The sequence below is a fragment of the Pseudonaja textilis genome, chromosome 3 (assembly GCF_049901715.1).
Source record: "Pseudonaja textilis isolate UNSWEBS1 chromosome 3, rPseTex1.2, whole genome shotgun sequence".
Taxonomy (NCBI): Eukaryota; Metazoa; Chordata; class Lepidosauria; order Squamata; family Elapidae; genus Pseudonaja; species Pseudonaja textilis.
In genome coordinates this window covers 88,529,879-88,553,799 of record NC_141992.1, presented here as the reverse complement: position 1 = coordinate 88,553,799, position 23,921 = coordinate 88,529,879, and the positions used below count along the sequence as shown (strand labels likewise).

The 23,921-nt window shown below is 35.6% G+C and overlaps 1 protein-coding gene across 3 annotated transcripts in view; it reads right to left on the bottom strand.

The window, feature by feature from the left end:
- The window catches only part of DENND1B (DENN domain containing 1B), a 214,343-nt gene that overhangs the window by 71,021 nt on the left and 119,401 nt on the right, over positions 1-23,921 (bottom strand). For all 3 annotated transcript variants that reach the window (XM_087930332.1, XM_026700460.2, XM_087930333.1), the window contains one exon: positions 4,369-4,469. In XM_087930332.1, coding sequence (XP_087786458.1) covers positions 4,369-4,469 — 101 coding nt within the window. The remainder of the gene's footprint in view (positions 1-4,368; positions 4,470-23,921) is intronic.

Here is a 23,921-nt window from a genome sequence, read left to right as displayed (position 1 = left end):
CTTTATATTTTTTTCTTTTAGTTATAGTATCTGATAAAAAAATTCAATATCCCTTAAAAACTTTGCCCCTCATGAAAATATTTTTTTTGCATGCTCGCATTTATGCATAACATAGGATAGTCAAAGAAAATGATCTGAAATAAGTTGGAAGCATTCCCAGGATGTTCTTAAAATGTTTATCTGTTTGTTTTTTAATTGTATCTCCTAAAGCTTGCCCTGAATTTTACCAAAGAGGTGCCCATTTTGATGGTATTGATTATCTGTCATGGCATAGTCTTTTCTGCTCAGATGCATGTGGCCAGAAAAATACAAGGGTCATAAGAAGGACTCAACAAGGGAATGATTTGCAACATAGGGAACGTGTACTGGGACTAATTTATGTCCCTCATTCATGACATGCATCATAGGCACAGATGACCTAACACCAGATTCACTTGAGACACGATGATACAGTATCACAAGCCAGCAGAGGGTTCTTGGTTAAAGCAGATAAAACCAGACTAATTAATTGTTATATATCTTTCCCACAAATATGGCAATAAACTTTCTTTCATTCTTTTCTAATACATATTTTTATAGTAAATACAACAGAGATATACAGAACCTATATGTAATGTTATGACTGCCAGACTAATATTATGCTACATATTCTATTATTCAAAATGGTACCTAACACATTGATCAATACTATTTTACCCCCATCCAATGATATTTCCTACCTTGTGAATTGGAACCTATGAAGTTAAAATTAGGGATTTTATTCAGCAAGGGGGTTGAACAGAATGACCAGCCCATAAACCACTTACTTTTCAACCCCCTTATTTTTATGGCCCGCAGGGCTTTGGAAATTATAAATGCAGAGTTCACCCAAACAAACAAACAAAATCCCAAAACCCCAATCGATAAAAAGCATTGATTTTTTTCCATAAAAAAACAATTCAGTCTCAGTTTGCCAATAAGTACAGAACTATGTTTGCACTTTACACATGTAATTTCCAAATGTGACTTCAGTATAAAATTGAAAATAATATAATAAAAAGTTGTAGGCATTAGACTTATGATTACAGCTGTGAATTTGGACTGGAGGTTCCTAGCTATGATACTTTTCTCTAGATAAATCAGCCTCCTTTTCATACACATATAAACTGAAGTAACAATATATAACGTATGACACAGAATACAGATGAAAGATATACAAATAACTCTGTATTTTATATATTTATTTATTCATTTGATATTGTCACCTATTCTCCCACGGCGACTCGAGGCGGCTTACACAATGTAAAACCATATTTAAAACAAAAAATAAAAATAAAAACAATAAAAAACTAATAAAAAGAATCAAATAAATTAGTAAAGTACAATAGAACATCATTTGGGAAAACAAAAAAACAAAACAAAAATAAAAAACCAACTCCCCCACCCTCATGCCGACGACAGCAGATTATTATATTGCTTTACAATTTACTACAAATGTTAGGAGTAGTATTTATGTACACTGACATTAAATTAGTGTTAAGAAGAATGAGATTTTTAGGTTCTTGGAAAGAATACAAATTTACAATAGAAAAGATGCCAAAAACTCTTTTCTGAAACATACTGAGCAAAACTGCATTCATGAAATTCTCCCATCCAAGAATAGAAATATGATTTCTGCACATTCTTCTTTTTCACTGTAGCCTCCTAAGAGGCTCGTGAAGGTAGTTGAAGACTCTTCCAAATCCACAAAGTCGTAGAGCAAGGAATAGTAGAGAAAAATTAGCCCTGCACCCTAAAATTACATCTTTCTCCTTCTCCATAGCTAAAGTCTTATTAGAACTCTTCTATTTGCAAAGCAAACACTCCAATAAAATACAGTTCATAAACTAATACATAGTTTATATGAAGTAAAATAAATTGGTATTAGTTATTTATGCAACCTTTGGAATATTCATCTTCAGTGTCCTGCCTTGATAAGTCAATTTAAGGGCAGTTTAAATACTGTATAATTAGATTAATCTTAAAATATGTTTGATACTACTTCAATAAAAATTGCTTCACATATATTGGCTATCTCGGGGAATCTTTACTAAGTGATGTGTACCAAATATATTACTGTGGGGGGTGCTTCTCAGAAATTTGAATATTAAACCATACAGTCTGGTTTTGCTCTATTATCAACATATTTGAGGATCATATCAATAGGATTGTCACTATGAGTTGTATTAACTGCTTTGCATTAAGGATGTACTTCTTAGTAATATAAACCATATTTCAAATCTATTATGTTATCAGAAAATCTGCATTTTCTGGCCTGGGTTCCAAAATTAACATCTATATCCCATTTACAGTAGTGGATTGTGGATATATGTTGTCTGCCATTATACACCTTTGAAATAGTTGTGTTTATATATTAATTTGGTGAGACTTTTTTCATTTAATTCTAATTAAATTTTTATTATTTATATTACTCCATTAACTCTTTTGAATGTGCAAATTACTTTTCTTCTATTAATTAATTTAGTAACATAGCATTTATTTTAAAACCACTGGATACTATTTTAAATGTGTCCAAAGTAAAGTGACATATTATCTTGCATTAAAATCAAAATGCAGGTTTTTATTTAAAAACAATGCTTGACATGAATCAGTTTTTTCTTCATATTTCATAGAAAAGTAATACTGGGGAAAGCTTGGCATAATCCGTTTCTGATTAGTAGTTTATATCGTTAAAGAAAGTGTCAAGCACTTAAAAAGAGAAAAAAGAATGACAATTAATATACATGCATGTTTTTCTTCTGGCAATCACTTATCAACTTATGAAATATATATTTTAATCTAGTCCATCATTTTCTTAAAATAATTGGTTTCTTACATAAAGTATGAACTAGAAAATTATTATGGGTTTATTGTGAAAAATGTTTGTTCTACAATAAAAACAAGGAGAATTTCGTAAGAAATCATTATATAGATTTAAGTAGAATTCTGTAATCCTGTAAGAATGTAAATAGAATTCTTAAAAACAGATGCTTCAACATAAATTAGTGTTATAGGTAAGAAACTACATCAAGAAGTTAATAGGATTGTTTGGGGGTTTTTTTGTTTAAAAATCAAGCAAATCTAAAATCTATCAGATGATTTGGTACTTTTGGTTTCAAAATAAATTTTAATTCTCCAGGCAGCAATTAAGCAGAACCTTCAAATTCATGAGACAACCTGATAAGTTGCTTTACTCTGGATAAACGAGAGAAATCAAGCTGTCTATAAATCTAGGTTTACATTTTAGGCCTTTCCACAAGGCCGCACATCTTTTCAGGTCAACAGACTTTTGGCCATTCTTTTTCTGGCCCTGAAAGTCTATATTTACATAAAATTTACTCTGGCCTGAGCATCACTGGTTTCCCCTCATTATACCCATGAAATAATGCTATATGATTGGATATTGGTTCTAATATTAGAAAACATTTCAACTCTTCTGACATCTTCAACTTTTGCTATGTATACTTTTGCACCAGGATGTATATGTGCTGCCAGTACACTGTAGCAATGAATAAAATTATTTCATCTTGGAAGGGGGATACTCCTTCTTTCACGTATGTTATTTTGAGATTCTCTCTCTACCCTTTGATTTCAATTATTTTTAAGCCCATTAAATCATTGCTTTCTTGACTGGGACAAGTATATTACCTATATTAAATCTAGATAAACTATGATCATGAAGATCCCCTCCCACTCTCTGCTCCTCATTCATCCCCACCCCCCTTTTTTTTACTATGGTAGTCATATTAATGTATTTTCTTAGTTTCCTTTTTGTTTATTTTATTGTTCTATTATTTATTTTTGCTTTGTTTAAACTTTCCTTTTATTTTATTTTTTCATTTTTTTATTGTTGTAAGTCACCTAGAGTAGCCCCATGGAGAAACAGGTGGCAAATAAGTGTAATAATATTAATAAACATAAGTAGTAACAATGACATTTAATAGATCTCAGTGGGTCTGTACAGGAGCTTTTGAATACCTTCCCTCAACAGAGAAACATTCTGAATCATATTGATACCTCTGTATCCATTTGGAAAATATATAAAAAGAAAGATAATAGGAAATTTTGGATTTTGTCTCATGTCAGTAATTCATCAACTTCTAAAACTTAGTGATGTAAAAAATAAGTCATATAAGTCATGTTTCATATTTTAATCCTGCAGAAATACAGTTTCAAATATTTTTATCTTTATAAAGCAGTGCCAAATATGGCATGTTTTCAGTTTGAGACTGTACTATTACAACTGGATTTAATCTTCAAATGATCCTATTTATTTAATTAAACAGCAACAACATATTGTCTTTCTTAATTATTAGAGAGGTAAAGAATAATACATATTTAGCCTCTTACCAGCAATAATCCAGGAGATGTGGTGGGAGTACCGGGATGTATATATGCTGCCAGTACATTGGATATAGCAATGCAGCTGACCCATGAATACAAGCAGTTAACTAGAATTCAAAGGAGACACAGCAAAAGTGTAATGTTATAAGAAAGAAAAGAAAGAAAACATTGTATTGATCATGTCAGCAACAATAATAGTACTTACATATCTTCATCATAAACTATATCTACTAAGGGGCACATTTGCAACATAAAGGATGCGCATAAAATGAAATGCACATACATAGCTAATAACTACAATGTTATGACTAAAATTGGATTAAACTTCCCACAAACAACAAAGCACCATTCTCCTCAGAAGCTTCCAACTCATCAGATGAGTTTTGCATATACATGCATGTCTTATCCATAGTGGTCTCCAACCCTTCCCAGGCAGCTATAACCACCCCAAGATTGTGCACCCCACTCCCTTCTTAACGAAACAATAGTCTTTTTAGTAAATGGAAGAAAGAGAATCTTGGTTTGGTTTGAGGCCAGAATAACCTCTGAGATAACAACACCAGCTGCAGTGCTTGCTATGCAGGGGAAGGTATGGCAGAAGTGGCCCAGGTACAGAGAACAAACATTAAGCCAAGGATAATATCCCAGAGAGAAAATGCTATTAAAACAAACAAATGGGTCCAAGCTGGCACTACTTTAAAATCTTCCCTGAATAAAATGCTAAACAGGAGTCTTACTTTTATTTAATGAGGAGTTAAGTCTCTACTAACAATTATCCCAGGAGCCTCAGTCTGTTTTACAATTCACTAAGGGTACAAGGAATACATCTTGCACATAATACCCTGAACTTCTTAAGTGTTAGCCTAGCTCATATTATTAAGAGAGCTATTTGAACTATGAGGGAGATTAACAACAATGTGTTTCTGAGGACAAACCGATTGCAAAAGAAAGCCAGATGCAGCCAACAGATGAATTTCACATGAAACAGATTCTAATTCTCAGAAGGCACTGTATGCTCACAATAGCCAGAATATAATCTACTGCTCTGCTTTCTCTTTGTAAATCTCTGCTTATTAACTATGTATTTCCTGATGCTATAATAATGTACATTTATTACAGCATTCTGACCGCAATGAGCTCAGAAACACAAACCTGGCATCAAGTACGGAATCTTTGTTTACACAGCAGTGAGAATTCTGCATAAGCATATTTTATAGCAAACATGGCAGAGGATGAAGATATATAAGCACCAGAATGTAATTTTTCTTATCATTAGATAGTGGCTGACACAAAAGAAAACACCTGTATACATTACTGTACAAGCTAGGGTCATATTAATGAACAAAAGAGCCAATCTATCCATACAACAAGTGTCTGACATTCTGCAATTGCACAAAACCAACTAAACATAGCATTTCCTGCCTAATGCATTGGCAACTCACAATTCAGTTGTCGAAGATCCCTTAGGTAGCCTACCATAGGGCCTGTCAGGAGCATGACTCAAAAAGAAAAAAATAACAGAGGGTTCTATAACACTCCTCCCGAGTGTGATGTGCACAATAATATCAATAGCTAGGATAGTTTGGAAAAGAAAGTATGTGTGTAGGCATATGCATACACATATTAGGCTTATGTGAAGAAGTACCATTTTGCAAAGGCTCCTTAACTTCAGTTGATGGGTTGAGCTGCTTGTATGTCGTGTCTTGACACTGAAAAGCAAGGCACCTAACTATGATTTCTCAAGGTATGATTTCTCTGACTGGCTAATATATTTCAGTGGAAATATCTTTTGCAAAGCTATGCGGCCCTTAGAGGTATCCCACGGGTCTAATGCAGCTAAGCATTAGCTTAGAGCCAGTTTAGTTTATGTTAAGGCACCAGGCTTGAAATCAAGAGACTGTGAATTCATTCCTGCCTTAGGCATGAAAGCCAGCTGGATGACTTTGAGCCAGCCTTAGCCCAGCCCACCTCAAAGGATTGTTGTTGTGGGGAAAATAGGAGGAGGGAGAAGTATTAGGCATGTTTATGATATCTGCAGTGTCCAGGAGTTAAGTAATCACCATATACAACCTTCACAGTTGTCTTTTGACAAGCAAAGTCAATGGGAAAGCTGGCAGGAGGTTGTAAATCATGGTCAGTTGGTGTCTCACTTTAAAAGGTTGTAAAAGAAAGATTGTAAAATTGGATGTGGCCACGTAATGCTTCACTTAATTACTTCTTCACTTAACAACCAATTTTTCTGTACCAATTGTGATTGTAAGTGGAGGACTAATCTATAAAGGTGGGATAAATATAAATAAATAAGCAATGATTTTAACGTAGTCCTTATAGAGACCCAGGGGTGAAGAGAGGATGAAATGGGCCATATCTTTCTATACTGCAGATAAAAGGCAAATGTAAGTCAACAATTCAAAATTAAATATACATACTTACATACACACAGTGAACCTGTGTAAATCCTTAAAAGAATGTTTCACTTAAAATTTCAAAGATTTCAAAGCATCCTTTTTAATATGATTCCATTTGTAGGAACTGTGTTGGTGTCACCAATATACATCGCACCAATCATTTTATTGGCTTCTAATGTTCTTCTATGTGTACAGAAATAAAGTAAAGTAACCAGAAATTCCAATTTCTGGGATTGAATGCCTTGCTTTTTTAATGTAGAGAAAGTACATTTCCTGTAAGTGGATCACCCCAGCAAGCAAAGTTACTTTTATTAATATATCATAATAATAAGTCTGCCCATCTTACAAAAATGTGACTGAATGACATGCAACAGTTAAGGAAGTACCACTCCATTACACAGCTATAAGATTATCAAGTGTTAGGGGTAAAGTGTGATAGCTCAGACATATAAACCAAAATAATAAGCAAGGAATAAACAAATCAAGTTCTGGATCTATAAGATGATACTATAAAAGGAAAGATTATGGATAAAAGTAATACTTTGTTGTCTTCAGCAAAGAGCAGTGCCATTTCCAAAAAGGGATGGGACACAGGCCACCTGAACTGGGAGTGGCCAAGAAAGCTCAGGTACTTTCTGTCAGCTATTCCTACCTCTTGTTTTCAGAGGCTTTTATTTCTTAAATATGAATGCAATCAACAAGCCAAAGTTGTTTCAGAGAAATCAGCTTCCATTTTAGAATTAAGCAAATCATTTGTGTTATGAATTTCCGGCCTAAATTAGGAGCAGAGAAAATGCTTTTTTTAAAAAAAACCCATAAAACAAGAGATTACAATTTTGAACAGCATAATACACTCTCATTCAGATTAATATAACAGGATTAAATATGGAAAAGAAGGAAGTCTGAAAGCCCCTGAGGGATATCATAAGGGCAAATTGCCAAAAAATGAAACATGAGCCAGTTAGGAAAAATTGGAGGCTACAGTACTACCAAGGGACTTAAATGTTCGACAGTTGGAGCTTCAGTAATGTGTGAACTGAGGGTTACTGTATCAAGATACTCTGTTCACTGACACATGGAATGTCACTATTGACCACCAAACAGCCCAAGCTTGACAGTTATGCTCCAGTCAGCCAAAGATGTCATAATTTCTTAGTTAAGCTGCCCATTTCTGATTAATTTTTGTTTTGTTACCTCTGTAGAATAGCTCCAATTTTACAGAGTGCCATTACCATCCCCTTTGCTGCTTGCTGTTTTAATTGCTGTTTTCTTGCTATAGAGATAATTTAATGTTTCTGCAAATGAATTGCTTGCAATTCTCCATAATGTGTATTCCTTTGGATGCATTTCCAATTACTTTCCCATACAATTTATCTAATAGTCACTATTCTAATCATGGTTCTTAAGCCATTAAATACAATGCTTTCTAGTGATTTTTACATGCAAAGAGACAGGAGATTAGATATTAAACCCTTAGCAACTCTACCCAGGAAATGGGTTAGTCATGGATCTCATGCCTACTGATTAGTCACAGCTATTTAAAATAAGAATGGAGCACAGTTAAGCATAGATAATTTCATCTAAACTGAACTACCTTTTATTAAATGCTAGACTTCTAGATTGTACTACTCCTCTTCTGAACAATAACCTAGAAATATAATCACTGTCATAAATCTAAAAACTCAGACATTTATTTGTTTATTATAGTATGTCCTTCTAATAATAATTATTGCATTTAAGATTTCAGGTATTTTCCTGATCTTTGCTATCTTTCTAGTTTTTTCAAGAGTGGAACAAATAAATACCTGAAAAGGAGTAAATTTCTTTTGAAAAAGTCATATATTAGTCTTTCACTAAACATAGATGCAAATTTCTTTTGACACAAGTATATAGAACCATATAAGTGTTTTAAATATATATTAATAAAGATAAAACTTGCCCAAAACAAACTCAGGTTTTAGTATTTGTTACCTGTTATTATTATCTTACGATGTATAATGTCACTCCATCTCAGTCTTTTTTAAATCCTTTTTAATTTTCAAAAATCCCTGTTGGTTCAAATAGGGGTGGATGGATGATGGGGGAAAGTTTAAATGTTTTGTTTTGTAGCATACCAACTTCTGTAATGTCTGTAGGCAGACATTATTCACATCACGTAATGTGCATTTTACTTCACAGACTGTAGTATTTTAGATTTAGAGTACACAATTTAATAATATATATTGTTAGAATAGCTTATGTTACACTTTTATTTTAGAAACTCCTTCCTATTTTGGTATTTTATCTCACCTACTTGATATTAACATATTTTTTGGTGTATAAGACACTCCTCATTCCCAAAAAAGTGGAAATGTCTGTGCATCTTATATAGCGAATGTTGCCAAAGTCCCACTCAACCACCTGCCCCCACCCTTCAGACATTCTGTAATGTCCGTATACAGATGATTCTGCATACAGACCGGAAGCTGAACAACTAGCCTTGTGATGCAACCAGAATAATCTTGAACTAAATACACTCAAAACCGTAGAAATGGTGGTAGATTTTAGAAAAAACCCTCCTATACAACCACCTCTTACATTATTAGACAATATCTAGTATTGTCACAGTATCAACAGTAGAGACCTTCAAGTTTGTAGGTTCTATCATATCTCAAGACTTAAAATCTGTAATACAAATTATTTTTTAAAAAAGAAAAACGTACATTAAATGATGACATTTTCCTGGAGATAACTGATGTGCAGCAAGTGCTCTACATAACACATTCTTTTATTTTTTTCATGCATGAAAATTATTTCTGTACATGTGAAAATGAGAAAATACATTGCAGTGGGAAGAATCCTGTATATGATACTTCGTATTGAAAGGCACAATTTTTTTCAAAACTATCAATTTGTAAATGTCTTTGCAATTTCAATTGCAAAGTAAATTGGTAAATTGCCAGTATATTATATCTGGTACCCATCAAGATTCCCTATTTCAAATTATTACATTTCTATTTCCGTTTATTGACAAATAAATAAATAATAAATAATCTCCTCCCAAATAGATGAATACATTCATGACAAGAAAGAAACAAAAATAAACATGCACTGTGTTAATAAATCCGATACATGATTGGGTTAAAATAAAATATGTAATGTTGTATTTTTAAAAAGCTAAAAAGGAAATTCTTGCTAGATATGTAAAATAGCTTTTGGGGGAAATGATATTAGCATAAAATATAAGGACTCTTATGGTTGATATTAAAGTTATTCAAAACATTGTATTCATTACTCAATGTATTTTACAATTGCATTATATTTTGTCTGGGGAAATTTTTTTTCTAACTTTCCCCAACTTGAAATACCAGCAAGCTGAAAACTAATCTTAGATACTTTATGGCTTGACAGTGCATACGCTATCTTGTCAGCATTTTCACTTGTGCTATAACCTCAAAAGAAATAGCTGAGAAGATGCAAATAGGGAACCAATGTGATTGTTTGATGGAGCAGAACTAGGGAACAATAGAAGAAACATCACAAATGACACGTATTTTTTAAATTAGAGCTGCAGAAATTCAGAAGGAATCCAATTTCCTAATGCTTAAGATATACAATTCCACCAATGCCCATAAAAGCATGAAATTTATTAAGAGACATTATTTCTCAACAGTTAACATCTATCGCAGGAGTACACTAAAAAAAACCACAGGACATTTGTTTTCTATCAACAAATAATTAATATGCATCAATTTATTTTTAATGTGACTCCAAATTAGATTTGCTTAAATCTTTAATAATACTTATGTACACATATTGTATATATGATGAGCAAGATATTAGAAAAAAAAATACTATCTACGCTTGAAAATTTGTTAGCTTTTATATTTTCAAAGATCACTTATACATAATCCTAGACTTATGACCATACATTCAGCACCGATTCAAAGTTAGGATGGGGATGAATGAAAGGATTTATAACTGGTTCCTGAAGTTATGGCTGTTGCACAGTCCCGTGATCAAAATGACAGTCCACTTGCACTTACAACCACAGGAGTGCTCCAACTTCCCTCACCCACCTATCTCTCACCATCTATGTCCTTTCCCCCCACCCCCACTCTGCAACTCCTGCTGCCCTAGCTGACATTTACCATCTCCCTTCTCCTGCTGCTGACCTAGCATGTCCAGTCTGGCCCTTCGCAAAGCAGTTGTTGGCCTTATGAGGCTTTGTTTGTCCGGTTGCACACAGTGGTTTGCAAGACCTGAGGAAAATGGCCTCATGAGGTCAGCGGCTGCCTCACTAATGGCCAGGCCAGGAATGCCTGTTACCAGTGAGAAGAAGAAAATGGCAAATGTCAACTAGGGCACAGGACAGCAGGGGACTCAGATTGCATGGTAACAAGGGCAACTATGGGCTAGACTGGGGTGGCTGAAGCTTCCAGGGATGGCAGAAGTCTCTTTGCACCTTGCTGCTACACTAAGCTAGAACTGGGCTTCATGGTACAAAGGGCTTCACATTGCACTGCAGCTCAGGAGCTTTTGCAACCCTAGAACTGTGGCATGCTAAGAAGTCCCTTTGTGTCATGCTGATGGGTTGGGTTAGGGCTGGTCTTCATGCTGCCTTGCAACACCCAAGGGATCTTGCAGTTCACTAAAAAAGCCCCTTTGTGCCATGCGGTTGGGATGGGCCATCTGAGGCTTTAAGAGTGGCTGTGGCTTTGCATTGAGGTTCAGATGCTTTTGCAGCTCCAGAACCAAAGTATGTCCAAAAGCCTCTGAGCTGCAGTGTATTCTTTCTCAGCCTCCCTGTGAGTGCACACATGTACACACATATGCTGTACGGTCTTCCCTAGCCTTCCTGAATCTGCACAAAGTCCAGCTTGCATCTTACAGCAGTATCCCTTAATTCACATGAAGCCTGCGCCCGGCCTACCAGGGTTACTTCCTAATCCCCATAGCAGCCCCGCACTCCTTACCTTGGATTTCCTTCAATTCCCATCTTAACAACACACATGTCTAGAATTATGGTAGCCACTAGGACTACCAGGATTGCTGTCACTAAGTAGTGTGTTCACACGTTATCACGCTTTATGATCACATCATTTAGTGACAAAAATTACTATCCCAACCATGATCATAATTCAAGCTCTATCCTTATTCTGTTTATTCATTAAATTCATATAATATAAGTGAATGATCTGAAAAATAACTTTGATATCATGCTGAAACAGTTTCCTTATCCCTTGGCATTTAGCTTTCCACAAATATTGTATTTAAGTCATTTCAGAAATTTTATGTAAAACTACGAATAAGTAACTTGAAGAATATTTATGAAATCAATAGCAATATTATATCAATCCATTTTATTTATGGCCAAAAGGCCAAAAACAAGTTACAAGCATATTCTAAACTTGGCATTGAATAATATAGTTTAACAAATAAAATATAGAAATATATTTTAGTACACTTAAACAGTGCATTTCTTTGTTCAAAAATAAATTCCTATCTTTTGAATGTATGTTGCCACATTAGATAACAATTATCCTGCCTAATACAACGTAATATTCATACCCGGTGCTTTATTAGTTAAATTTTAATAAAGTCTTTAAACAAAGCAGTTTTATTTATATATTTTTTAAAATTGTCAATTAACTTTTCACTTACTCAAGAAACTTAAAAGCCTAATGAAAATCAGCTTTTTATATTTCTTGGCTTAACAATGACTAAAAATGGAATTTAAATCAAAACATGGGAAACATGGTATTGCTAATTTCACGTGTAGTTATCTTTACAGAACATAGATACTCAAATATGTTATATTTATATTGGAAAAATACAATATATTTAATTCTAAAATCATGTTGATTTAAGACAGCAAGATTCATTTATTCCTATAATGGTTTTCTTTGGATGGTTACTAGTTACTCTCTCAATTATATTCCTCAAAGCTACAATAATTTGATTTTAACATACTCTTATCCCAACAATTACGTCCACATTACTTGCTAAATTGTTTTGCTGATAAATTCTAGCAAAATGGTCACTCAATTTTGGCATGTTATTTAAGACATTCTCAACTGTTTAAAAGTTATTTTTAAAAGCTTAATATTTCTGTTTTTCTTATATCGCCATGTTAATTTAACATTTATTCTTCTTCATATCCTAACACACAATTGATTTTTGGATTAAAAAAGAAAAGCTGAAATGACATTGCTTTACTTGTTTTATAAAGGACAAGCAAAATGCTCTCTTTTTATGATCCAGAAAGATAAAAATTTTACTAACACTCATCTAAAAGCCAATTGAAAGCATACAGGTCAGTTGACAGAAAACATATGATTTGTTTATTTGCTTATTTGTAACTTGCCTTTATTATTTATACAAACAACTCAAGACGGCAAATATCTTCCTCTTCCTATTTTCCCCACAACTGCAACCTTGTGAGGTGGGTTGGACTGAGAGAGAGTGACTGGTCCAAAGTCACACAGCTGGATTTCATGGCTAAGGTGGAATTTGAACTCACAGTCTCCCACATTTTAGCCTGGTGCCTTAACCGCTAAACCAAAGGGTGAGAATGGGAAGAAAACACCAGACATAGTGTGCCAAATTAGAAACTAAGATTCCACAATGGGATTTATCATATAGAGAACTAGGAGAATAACTTTTTTTCTTAATAAAAACCATGTGTGCCAAATCCAGAAGTTACCAACTCATCTTGTATTGTTCCCCATATAACCTTCTGCTTTCTTATATAATGCAGCAATAAATAAGCCATCCTGTGAATTCTATTCTGTTATTTGCCAGAATGCTGTATTTCTGTACTTCTCTCTTACATGAATTAGTTAAGTCTGAATACTTATAAATGGTTCTAGATTCAGGCTACTATAAATACTGAGGTGAAGAGGTGAACAACTAGCATTATGAAGCAGCTCACTGCTTACTTTTTCCATTTGTACTTTCCAGTAAGCTCTTTGTGTCTCTGACACTATACCTAAGCTCTATGCATATTCACAATTTCAGATCCAAGGCCAACTCCAAGCTGAAATCAAGTACAAATCAGTTCATGTTTCTACTCGTAGCCGCTTGTTTTCAATCTTGGCAGCCTTTTGCAGTGGAAATACTGATTTCTCGGTCTTCTATGTCTTCCAGGACACTGAAAGATTGATATTCCCATGGCTTGAATTTTTTACAAGGCAATCCTTCTCCTCTATCTCCTAACTGGTCTGGCAACTAAGCTTGCCAATGACTTAAGTGTGATGTATGAACCATCCCCAGATGGTGCCCCTTTCTGACGCTCCACTCAATGTACAGGAGAATGCAAGGCACAGGTCCAAGGAAGGAAAAGAAATAATTCCTATCCCATTTATTTTAAGTCAGCTTTGCCTGGTGGTAAACCTCTATGCCAGGAATTGGGAATACATGAGTGTTAGCCGGTTCCTTTTGTCTTTTGTTCTTACAGTTTCTCAGAGGGGTAACCACAAGAATGGAAGAGAGCGTAGAGAAAGAGTTACTGGTCACATAGCAGAAGAGATAGAGGATAAGTAAACTATTGGGGTTGTTTGTTCTACTCTGGCATATTTGATAAATAATTTTGAATTTTTCTTAGAGACAAAGTTGGTTGATGTCCTCATAAAAAGTGCAATCTCAAGAAATCAAAGCATTGCCGAAAGGAAGAGAACTGATGCCTGTTGCCTTTTGTCCATATACCAGTGCAAAAGATATTAATTAATGAACAATGAGATCAATAACCATTATGCTACAATATATATTCATTGGTAATATACGTGTCAATTATAATTACAAAACATGCGAATTAAAGAAAAAATGTTCAAAACATTCAAAATAACTTTCAAATTAAGAAGCAGGTGGGCCTCAACTATATATAATATGACATTTTATGAAAATTGTAATTAGATGGTATAAAGTTCTGAAATTTCTGCTAATTGTATGAAAAAGAAAAGATGAATAAATAAAAATTTGAAGAATTTTTTTTTATTAATATACAAGTAATTAAAAATATAAAATAATCAATTTTAAATATGTATGCATTATGCATATTTAGTTAATCATGAACAATGTAAATATTGATACATAAGGTAACTGAAAAGGAATGTTATTAAAAATGTCCTTATTAGATTTTAAAAGATACAGTGCATTTAGACCAAAAACTTTAATGACTTCATTAACAATTACTTGTCTAAATACAGAAAAATGGCTATGCCTGTGTATCATAGTTCCTTAATTTTGAGAGACAAAATAGCATCTGTATTTTATTTAAACAACCTTAACTTACTAACTCAATGGTAGTGCCGCAAAAAAATGCAAATGAAATAAATAAATACCTCTGAAATACATGTTTTAACATAAAATAATCATCTTCACTTCTAATACTGACCACATCTAGCACAAAAGAAATTTTGAAATGAGTAAGTGGAAAGAAATAACATTTTCTTGCAGATTAGTCTAAAGAAAGGCAGCTTGTAAAAAAAAAGAAAAGCCCAAAGCAGCCCCTTTGCAAAAAGCTCCAGGGCGGGGCAATGCTTTGCGTTCCAAAGCAAAAAACAATAGCAGCAAAGTCAAAGGATTTTTCTTTTCTTTTTTTCTTTTCTTTTCTTTCTTTCTTTCTTTTTTTTGCATGCTGCGACTCTGGACTGGTTTGAGGTTTTTCTTTTTTCACAGTACAAAGCCCAGCTGGGGCCAGGAGTTTTTTGGTGTGCCTCAATTCAGGCGTTGCTTTTGGATTTGGGTTTGTTTTTCAAAGCGTGCAACCAAGCCCAGCTTGGTCCAGCAACCAGACCAGGTACACCAGAAATGAAAGCAAAAAGATAGTGAAGGTCAGCTGGGACAGCAAAGTGCAAGGCACCAGGAGCGTTGGTGTGCAAGCTGGTATTGTCAACTGCAGCTGGGACTAAGCTGGAGGGGGGGAGAGGCTGGGACTTCTGGAGCTGCTTGGCACCCCACAAGGAAGGATGAAAGGTGGACAAAAGGATAGATATGAGGGGGAGATAGGAAGGTGGTGGTATCCTCTTACTTTATGGAGGCTCAAGGTTGGGAGGGGCCAACCCCAGAATGGCCTGGATTAGTGTGGGCAATTGCTTAATGACACATGATTCTTGGTTAACGATAGTAATGGAGAGTTCTGGGATTCCATGGCTAAGCAATGCACTCACATCATCTCACTTTATGACTACATTGCTTTGTGATGGAAAGTCCGGTCCAATTGTGGTCAACAATCAAGAACTATCCATACTTCTTAGTTACCAACATTTGATGGGTGTAATCTACAATTTGGTCCACTTATACATGTTGCCAGGCTCACTTGCTATTTTTCATCCCACTTCAAAATTTGTTGAAAAGGTTTGGATAAAAAATGTTAATTTTGAAAGGATGTATTCCTAGGGATAAGTATTATAGCAATTACCTCACTGGTAGTCTGGATCTCGGCAATTGGGAATGCTTGGCCAAAGATTTGGTCTAGTTAATATTTGTGAGTGAGACAGATTTTAAGGGTTCTGGTCTGGACTTGAAAGTCATAACAACATCCCAGGAAAAATAATGCCAAGAAAATTGCATGAAATATTAGTGAAATCATAACAGTTGAACTTATTTTAAAGATACCTTTATAATTTTTTTAAGTTCCTGCCTGCTGACAAAAGATGTTTGAGAATGCTATTCTGAGAAAAGGACAGGAATGAATATATATATATATATATATATATATATATATATATATATATATATATATATATATATATATATATATATATATATATATATATATATATGGAAAATGTGTTCTTTTTCACTGAAGTTATTATTAGCAAATTATTTCAGCACTTTGCAGGTGAAAAAAAACCAGAAGTATGTCAAAATAAATACACTGGTAACTATAAACAATAAACTGCTGCAGAGAGAAATGCAACACATTAAAAACATTTTTAAAGTAACAGAAGGTAACCATCTGTCTACAGTCTAAATATTTAATTAATGCTCATTTTTAAAAAATTAAAAATGCTGCAAAATGTAAGGGAGCTAACATACACAAACAGTACTGTACTTTTAAAAGTATCATGAAAGTGAAATAAATATTTGAAATTAATAGAAAATAATAGGAATCTACGTTTCTTTTGATAATAGATTATATTGAAATGATATAGTCATTAAAACAGTGTGCTATTGGTGGAAATTCTTTTCACAATTTTTTCTGGTTTTCTAAAATTAGTTTCAAATGGCAAAAATCAACCTCCAGAAAGCACTGAAAAATACTTTAACTTTACTTGCTATAGTAAACTGGATTAAGGATTGGGTTAAATTAGAAAATAGAAGGTTATTAGCATTAGAAGGTTTTGATCTCCAACTTGGCTCGCACACATTCATATTTCCAAAGGCACCATGTAAGAAATGTGTTGTTCAATATCAGGGAAAGATTAAAAAAAAACACTACCCAAAGGTTCCATTGTGGCTATTTACATTGGAAGCAGTCACACATCCAAGTGTATTGGATTATGAAAACATTGTCAGGTATAAAGATGTATTATATGACACTCTAGAGCTTAAAAACAGGAACCAAACACAAATTCAAGGAAAGGAGATAGCATGGTGGCCCTTTGCACAAATACAAACCCCTTATAAAAAAAGATAGAGAACAATTTGGCTTTAATATGACCCTACAAGAATTAGATAAAATATGGCTAGGAGAGGAATAGAAAACAATTAGTAAAATGTACAAATATCTTTTGGACTACAAATTAAAAGAAGAAACAGTCACAAAATCTATGATAATTTGGACCAAAAACATGGGTCATAGTATTGAATTAAATAAGTGGGAACACATTTGGCAAACAAATTACAAATTCATCATGTCAGTCTTGTATAAAGAAAACTTATATAAAATGGTTCATCGCTGGCACCTACCTCCTGCGAGACTGGCTAAGATGTTCCCCAACCTACCACCCAACTGTTGGAAGTGTAACTACGCACAAGGAACATATTTTCACATGTGGTGGACTTGCCCATGTGCTCAGAAATTTTGGAGAAATATTAGAAATTGGATTTTAAATATAACAAAACAAAATTTAAAATTTGAACCTGAAACCTTTCTGCTAAGTATGATAGATTCAAACATGGAGAAAAAATATCAATATTTAATTTTCCACATCATAACTGCGCATTAGTACATCTAGGAATGGTAGTTGCTTGTTCGATGACACATTTGTTATTTGGCCCCATGGAAAAGAAAACCTAAACAATTTCCTAACACACCTAAACAGCACAAACCCCAAAATCAAATTCACCATAGAAACAGAAACAAACAAACAACTACCATTCCTAGATGTACTAATCTACAAAAAAAAGATGGCATACTAGGACACACCATATACCAGAAGAAAACACACACCAACCGCTACCTCAACGCCCAATCCCACCACCACCCAGCACAGATAAACTCCATGGCCAAAACACTAATTGCCAGAACCAAACACCTGGCAGACAAGACACACATAAAGACTGAATTATGCACCCTGACTAAAGTACTGACAGGCAACAGCTTCCACAAAAGCAAAATCACTGGCTTGATCCACAAAAACACACTGAGCATAATGGAGACCTAGAAGATGAACAGACCTATGGAACAGCTGTCCTGCCCTACATAAGAGGTACTACAGACAAAATCAGTAAGATATTACACAGGCATCACATCAAGACTGCCTTCAAAACAGACAGAAAAATAGCAGCCATCCTAAGAAACCCCAAAGATAAAATTGACCTGGAAAACCAAGGCATATATGAAGTCCCCTATGCATCATGCCCTGCCACATACATCGGACAGTCCAATAGAAGAATAAGTACCCGCCTGGATGAACACAAAAATGCAGTAAAAAAGCTGGAACACACTTCTTCACTAGTCCAACACATGGAAGCCACAGGTCATAGCATCGACTTCAATGGCACCAAAACCCTAGCCACTATAGAAAACCCCAGCTACAGAATTATCAGAGAAGCCATAGAGATTGAAAAAAGACCTGAAAGCATGAATAGAAGAGATGACTCCACCAGACTGTCAATTATCTGGAAGCCTGCACTCATAAACAAAAAAATCTCCACACTACAAGCCATGCAAACACCTGTGCACAAACAGACCCCCCCTGATACCTCCAGCTCAAACACACCCCAACCAGGCACCCAGATGAAACCTAGCTTCCTAATAAATGATAGCCATCTGTTTACTCGGAGCCAAGCTGCACTAAAAGCCTCCAATACAGGAAACACAATGTTGCCAGCCAATCAAGACAAAAAAAGCTACAAAACAGACAGAAGATATTAGAAACACCAATCAAGCAGAACACAGCAAACTCCAAGACCAATAAACACAAACCAAGACTCTCAACCAATCAGGATGAAGAAAAAACCATTCTGGCACAGCGGTAGGCCCCAAATTTAAAACTGAAACGGCTGTGAAAGTCTGACTCACAGACAAACACAATACAGAAGCCTGATGATGGCAGATGAGATTCTGCTGAAATGTTGCTACAACTTTAAAAGCACAACTATAATGATGTGGGAAAATTCCCAAACAAAGCTGAATACCACACACACACACACACACACACACATACATATACATACATATATATATATGTATCCCGCGTAGAATTGGAAGTATCTAGGCGACGTTTCAATGAAGTCTCATTCATCATCTTCAGGCTTGTGTCTTCAGCTTTGTGCTTCAGTTTTGTGCCACATTACTCTGAGAAGCACAAAGCTGAAGACACAAGCCTGAAGATGATGAATGAGACTTCATCAAAACGTCGCCTAGATACTTCCAATTCTACACGGGAGAAAACCCAAATAACCAAAGATCCACACATACATACATACATATATATATACACACACACACACATACATACATACATACATACATACATACATACATACATACATGTGTTCTGTCTCACCTATAGCCACAAGGTGAGAGTCCAAATTTCCAAAGGAAAATACATAAACAGACAGGAACAGGAACGACAGAGTTAACTTCCTTTGGTGGAATCCATCTTTGGCAGTTTTCCCAGAAGCTGCCTACCAAGTCTGATAACGAGGAGAAGCATAAATCAGAGGCGAGCATCACACAGAATAATTTGTCCGAACTAATAATTCAAATAAGCAAGTTGACCCGAACAGGGATTCAGAGCTAACACGCCTTCTTATATTCCCTGAGGGGCGTGTCAGTCTCTTTTCTTTTTACGTTGTATGTCACGTTTCTGCCTGCGTCTTTGCCTTGCATCAGACCAGCACTTCTCGGCTTGATCTTCAGCCAATGACTCTGGCACGCTCTCCTGATTATCTGCCAACACCTGAGGCACAATCAGGGAGGAAGATTCTGGGGAAGAAGACGACTCCAAAACTTCCAGCAAAGTAGGCTCAAATCTTAGAGCCAAGTCCTCTTCTTCCTCCTGACTCCCGTCTATGTCACTCAACAAAGCAGGCTCAAACCTTACTGCCAGATCTTCCTCATCACTTGAGCCTATGTCTTCTGATAGAGCAGGTTCAAACCTCCGAGTCACAACATACATACATACATACATGTTATGCCTCACCTGTAACCACAGGTGAGCAATCACAATTCTGAAGTTCCAAAAATATAAGCAACCAAAAACAAACCCCAACCAAGATAACTGCTGAAGTGTTTCCAGTCCTCAGCAGTAATTCTGATATCTGTTTGGCAAACCTGAAGTACCTATAAATCACAATGCCTCAGAGAATCTTCACAAGACTTTCGCTCTAACAAGACACTTTGCTTCTGGCAAATTTCTCAAGCCAATCCATTTCCTTTTACCCCCTAAAGGGGGCGTGTTAGTCTCATTAATCACTGGCTTGACGCTTCTTTCCCAATTGAGACTGACGTCTCAATCTCCGTCTATTTCTCACGTCAAGCCAAGATCCCTCAAACCCCTCCTCCTCTGCACTTGAAACTTCACGCACGTTTTGCTTATTATCTGTTCCTGGCTGCTGTATAATCAGAGAGGGAGATTCGGGGGAGGTCACCTCCAATAAATCAGGTTCGTCTCTCATAGCTAAGTCCACTTCCTCATCCTGGCTGCCCTCAGAATCACTCAGCAATGCAGGCTCAAATTTCACTGCCAGATCCTCTTCGCTCGAGCTCACATCTGCCAACGGAACAGATTCCAATCCCAGAGTCACAACACATACATACATACATACATACATACATACTTACATACATACATACATACATACATACATACATACATATATAGGTCTAGATGTGTTCGGGTCTTTTCCTGTGTAAGATTAAGAGTATCTTGGTGACGTTTCGGCGAGGTCCCACTCACCATCCTCAGGCTGATGCTTTCGGCTTCATGCCAGTGCAAGCAGTGTGTGATCGGAGCTGCCATCTCTCTATAAATACTGGTGGTGGGGGCTGGTGTGCTGGGCTGGTTGGCTACGCTTCTGCCTCTTGATTGATTGATGGAGTTGATGTTAGTATAATGGGCTATGTGATGGCCTTGTGAATTTTGTTGTGGAGATATCCTGGATCTTGTGCTGTAATCTCCGGGGTCATTTGTTTTGTAGTGATCTTTTTTCCATTAGCCTCTCGTGTTTTAACGGCTTGGGCAATGTGTTGTGTGATGGGCTTGCGAATTCTTTTGTTGTGGTATCCTGGGTCCTGGGTTGTAATCTCCTGGGTCATTTGTATTTTGATCTCTTTTCCATTAGGCTTGGGTAATGGCTTGTGTGATGACCTTGTGAGATTTATTGCTGTGGTATCCTTGGTCTTGTGCTGTGTTGCAACTTCTTGAGTTCTTGTGGTGTAGTTTCCTGAGTTTTCTGATGTGATGTCCTGAGCGGGTGACTGTGATGTAGCATTCTGGGTTTTAGTCTGGCTTCAAGTTTGGGGTCTGGGTCTGTGTTCTTGGCGTGTGTCAGCTTGTTTGGTTTTGGGGTTGGGGGGTGTGACAGCTGGCGAAGCAGCCGTGGTCTGTTTTCTGGATGGTGGTTGTCCTTCGTTTATAGGATGGGCTTGGGCCTGGGTCTGATGAGGGGGATTGGTGGTGGTGTTCCATGTTGTTTTGGGCCTGGTGTTGGTTTTCATGGCTGGGATTCATTTGTTGGTGAGGGCTAGCTTCCAGACCAACAAACGAGTCCCTGCCAGGCAGAAGATATTAGAAACACCAATCAAGCAGAACACAGCAAACTCCAAGACCAATAAACACAGACCAAGACTCCCAACCAATCAGGATGAAGAAAAAAACATTCTAACACAGCAGGAGGCTAGCACCAAATTTAAAACAGAAACAGTTGTGAAAGCCTGACACACAGACGAACCCAATACACAAGCCTGATGATGGCAGATGAGATTCTGCCGAAACATCGCTACAACTTTAAAAGCACAACTATAATGACGTGGGAAAATACCCAAACAAAGCTGAAAATTATAATTATAATTATTTTTATATAAAAAAGAGATACCTTTCTATAAAGAAATAACTCCTTTCCTTTCATCACAAGTACCAACAATTTCAGTAATTTATCACTTTCTCTGTTACTATGTTTTCTTCTCGTATGTTATATATAAACCAATTCTTAAAGACTCATTATTCTACCAAAATCAGCAAAAATGCCTTAAGAGTTCTCAAAAACTCCTATAAGATATAGTACATATTTTAACATCAAATAAATCAATAAATTTTAGTACATCAAATAAATCAATTTTATATTCCTTTCAACAGTGACATCACTTTCTCTGAAAATTAAGTGTCTCTTCTTCTCATGTCCTTAATATCCCTTAAATACCCAATAACAAGCAATTTCTAGAAGTAATTAAGAAATGAAGTATTCAAAACTAATATCCTTTTGAAAGCACTGACTGATGAGGGCAAAGATGGCAATCCTTTGGCTCCTAGAGCTCTATACTTGCCAAAAACCACTTATGGCCTTCTTCCAGAGAGATACTGTCTGGAAGATATGTGAGCAATCCCAAGTCCTCTCCATGTCTGGAGAGGAATTCCAAGAAGCTAATTTATTGGCTCCTTGTTCTGCCATGAATGGAAACTGCATTCTCAATGGTGCTGTCTTTGATTTGTCAGTGCTTCCCCAGAAGTCTGGGTGGGCATGTATTTTAAAGATGACATATAACTCCCTTTGCTTTTTTTTTCAAGCCTGATGTTAATTCTTTATTATTTCAAGTGACTCAGAAACTGAAGATACAAGAGGTGCAGAAATTACTGTAAAGTTATTTTCTTTTTCTTAGATCTGCTTATTCTCACTCAGATAAGAAATCTCATAAAAACTTATTTTGACAAGAGGATCAGCCATATTTTTCAAATTATCTATGTTTAATCCAAAAAAGATCTGGGTATTTATGGAACTGAGCAAATTCACAATCCAATAGTGGTAGGGAGATCAATCTTTGTTGATCGGTTCAAGCTCCATGTTGAACAGTAAAGGAGGGAACCATTTTGGATCATGAAAATTCATTATCTCTACCAAACATTTCTTCTCCTCCTCCTTATCTCATTCTCCTAGCCTTGCTTCTAAGCATTTTATCAAGTTTTAAAAGTATGATTCAGCATTTTGATGAAAAGATTATCAATACAAATAAAGCTTACATCCAATGGGATGAAAAGCATCAATAAATTATTGTACATGTAACAATATAGTTATGATATATCTGAATCTGGCAAATATTCATGAATCTCTTCTTTAGAGTCAGCTGGAAGATGAGCATGTTGAAGATTAATGCAATTGTAACAAATGGGAGTTGTTTTGCATTCCCTAGCATCTGGTCAGTTGCTCTGCTTTTTTCAAATGTTCTCAATTCCCTTGACAACATTAAATGAAATAACATGTCTGTCAAAGGAAGGTGAACTGATAAGAAGAAATATATCCTATTTGGAGATATCAACTAGCTAAGAGTTATCTAACAGAACATGAGGTCATAACTGATTCACTGGGTTAGGGAAAGGACAGCCTCCCAATTGCAGTGAATCATTTCACTTTCTTATTTGTAGTCTTTTTCTTTTGAAGATGAAAATTTATTTGTGAGAAGATCCAAGATTATGCAGTTAGAATGTACTTACAAATGTACTGGCCATTCTCAGGTAAAGAAATGCTATGTGTGTGTGTATATTTAAGCGGTGGGGAAGAGAG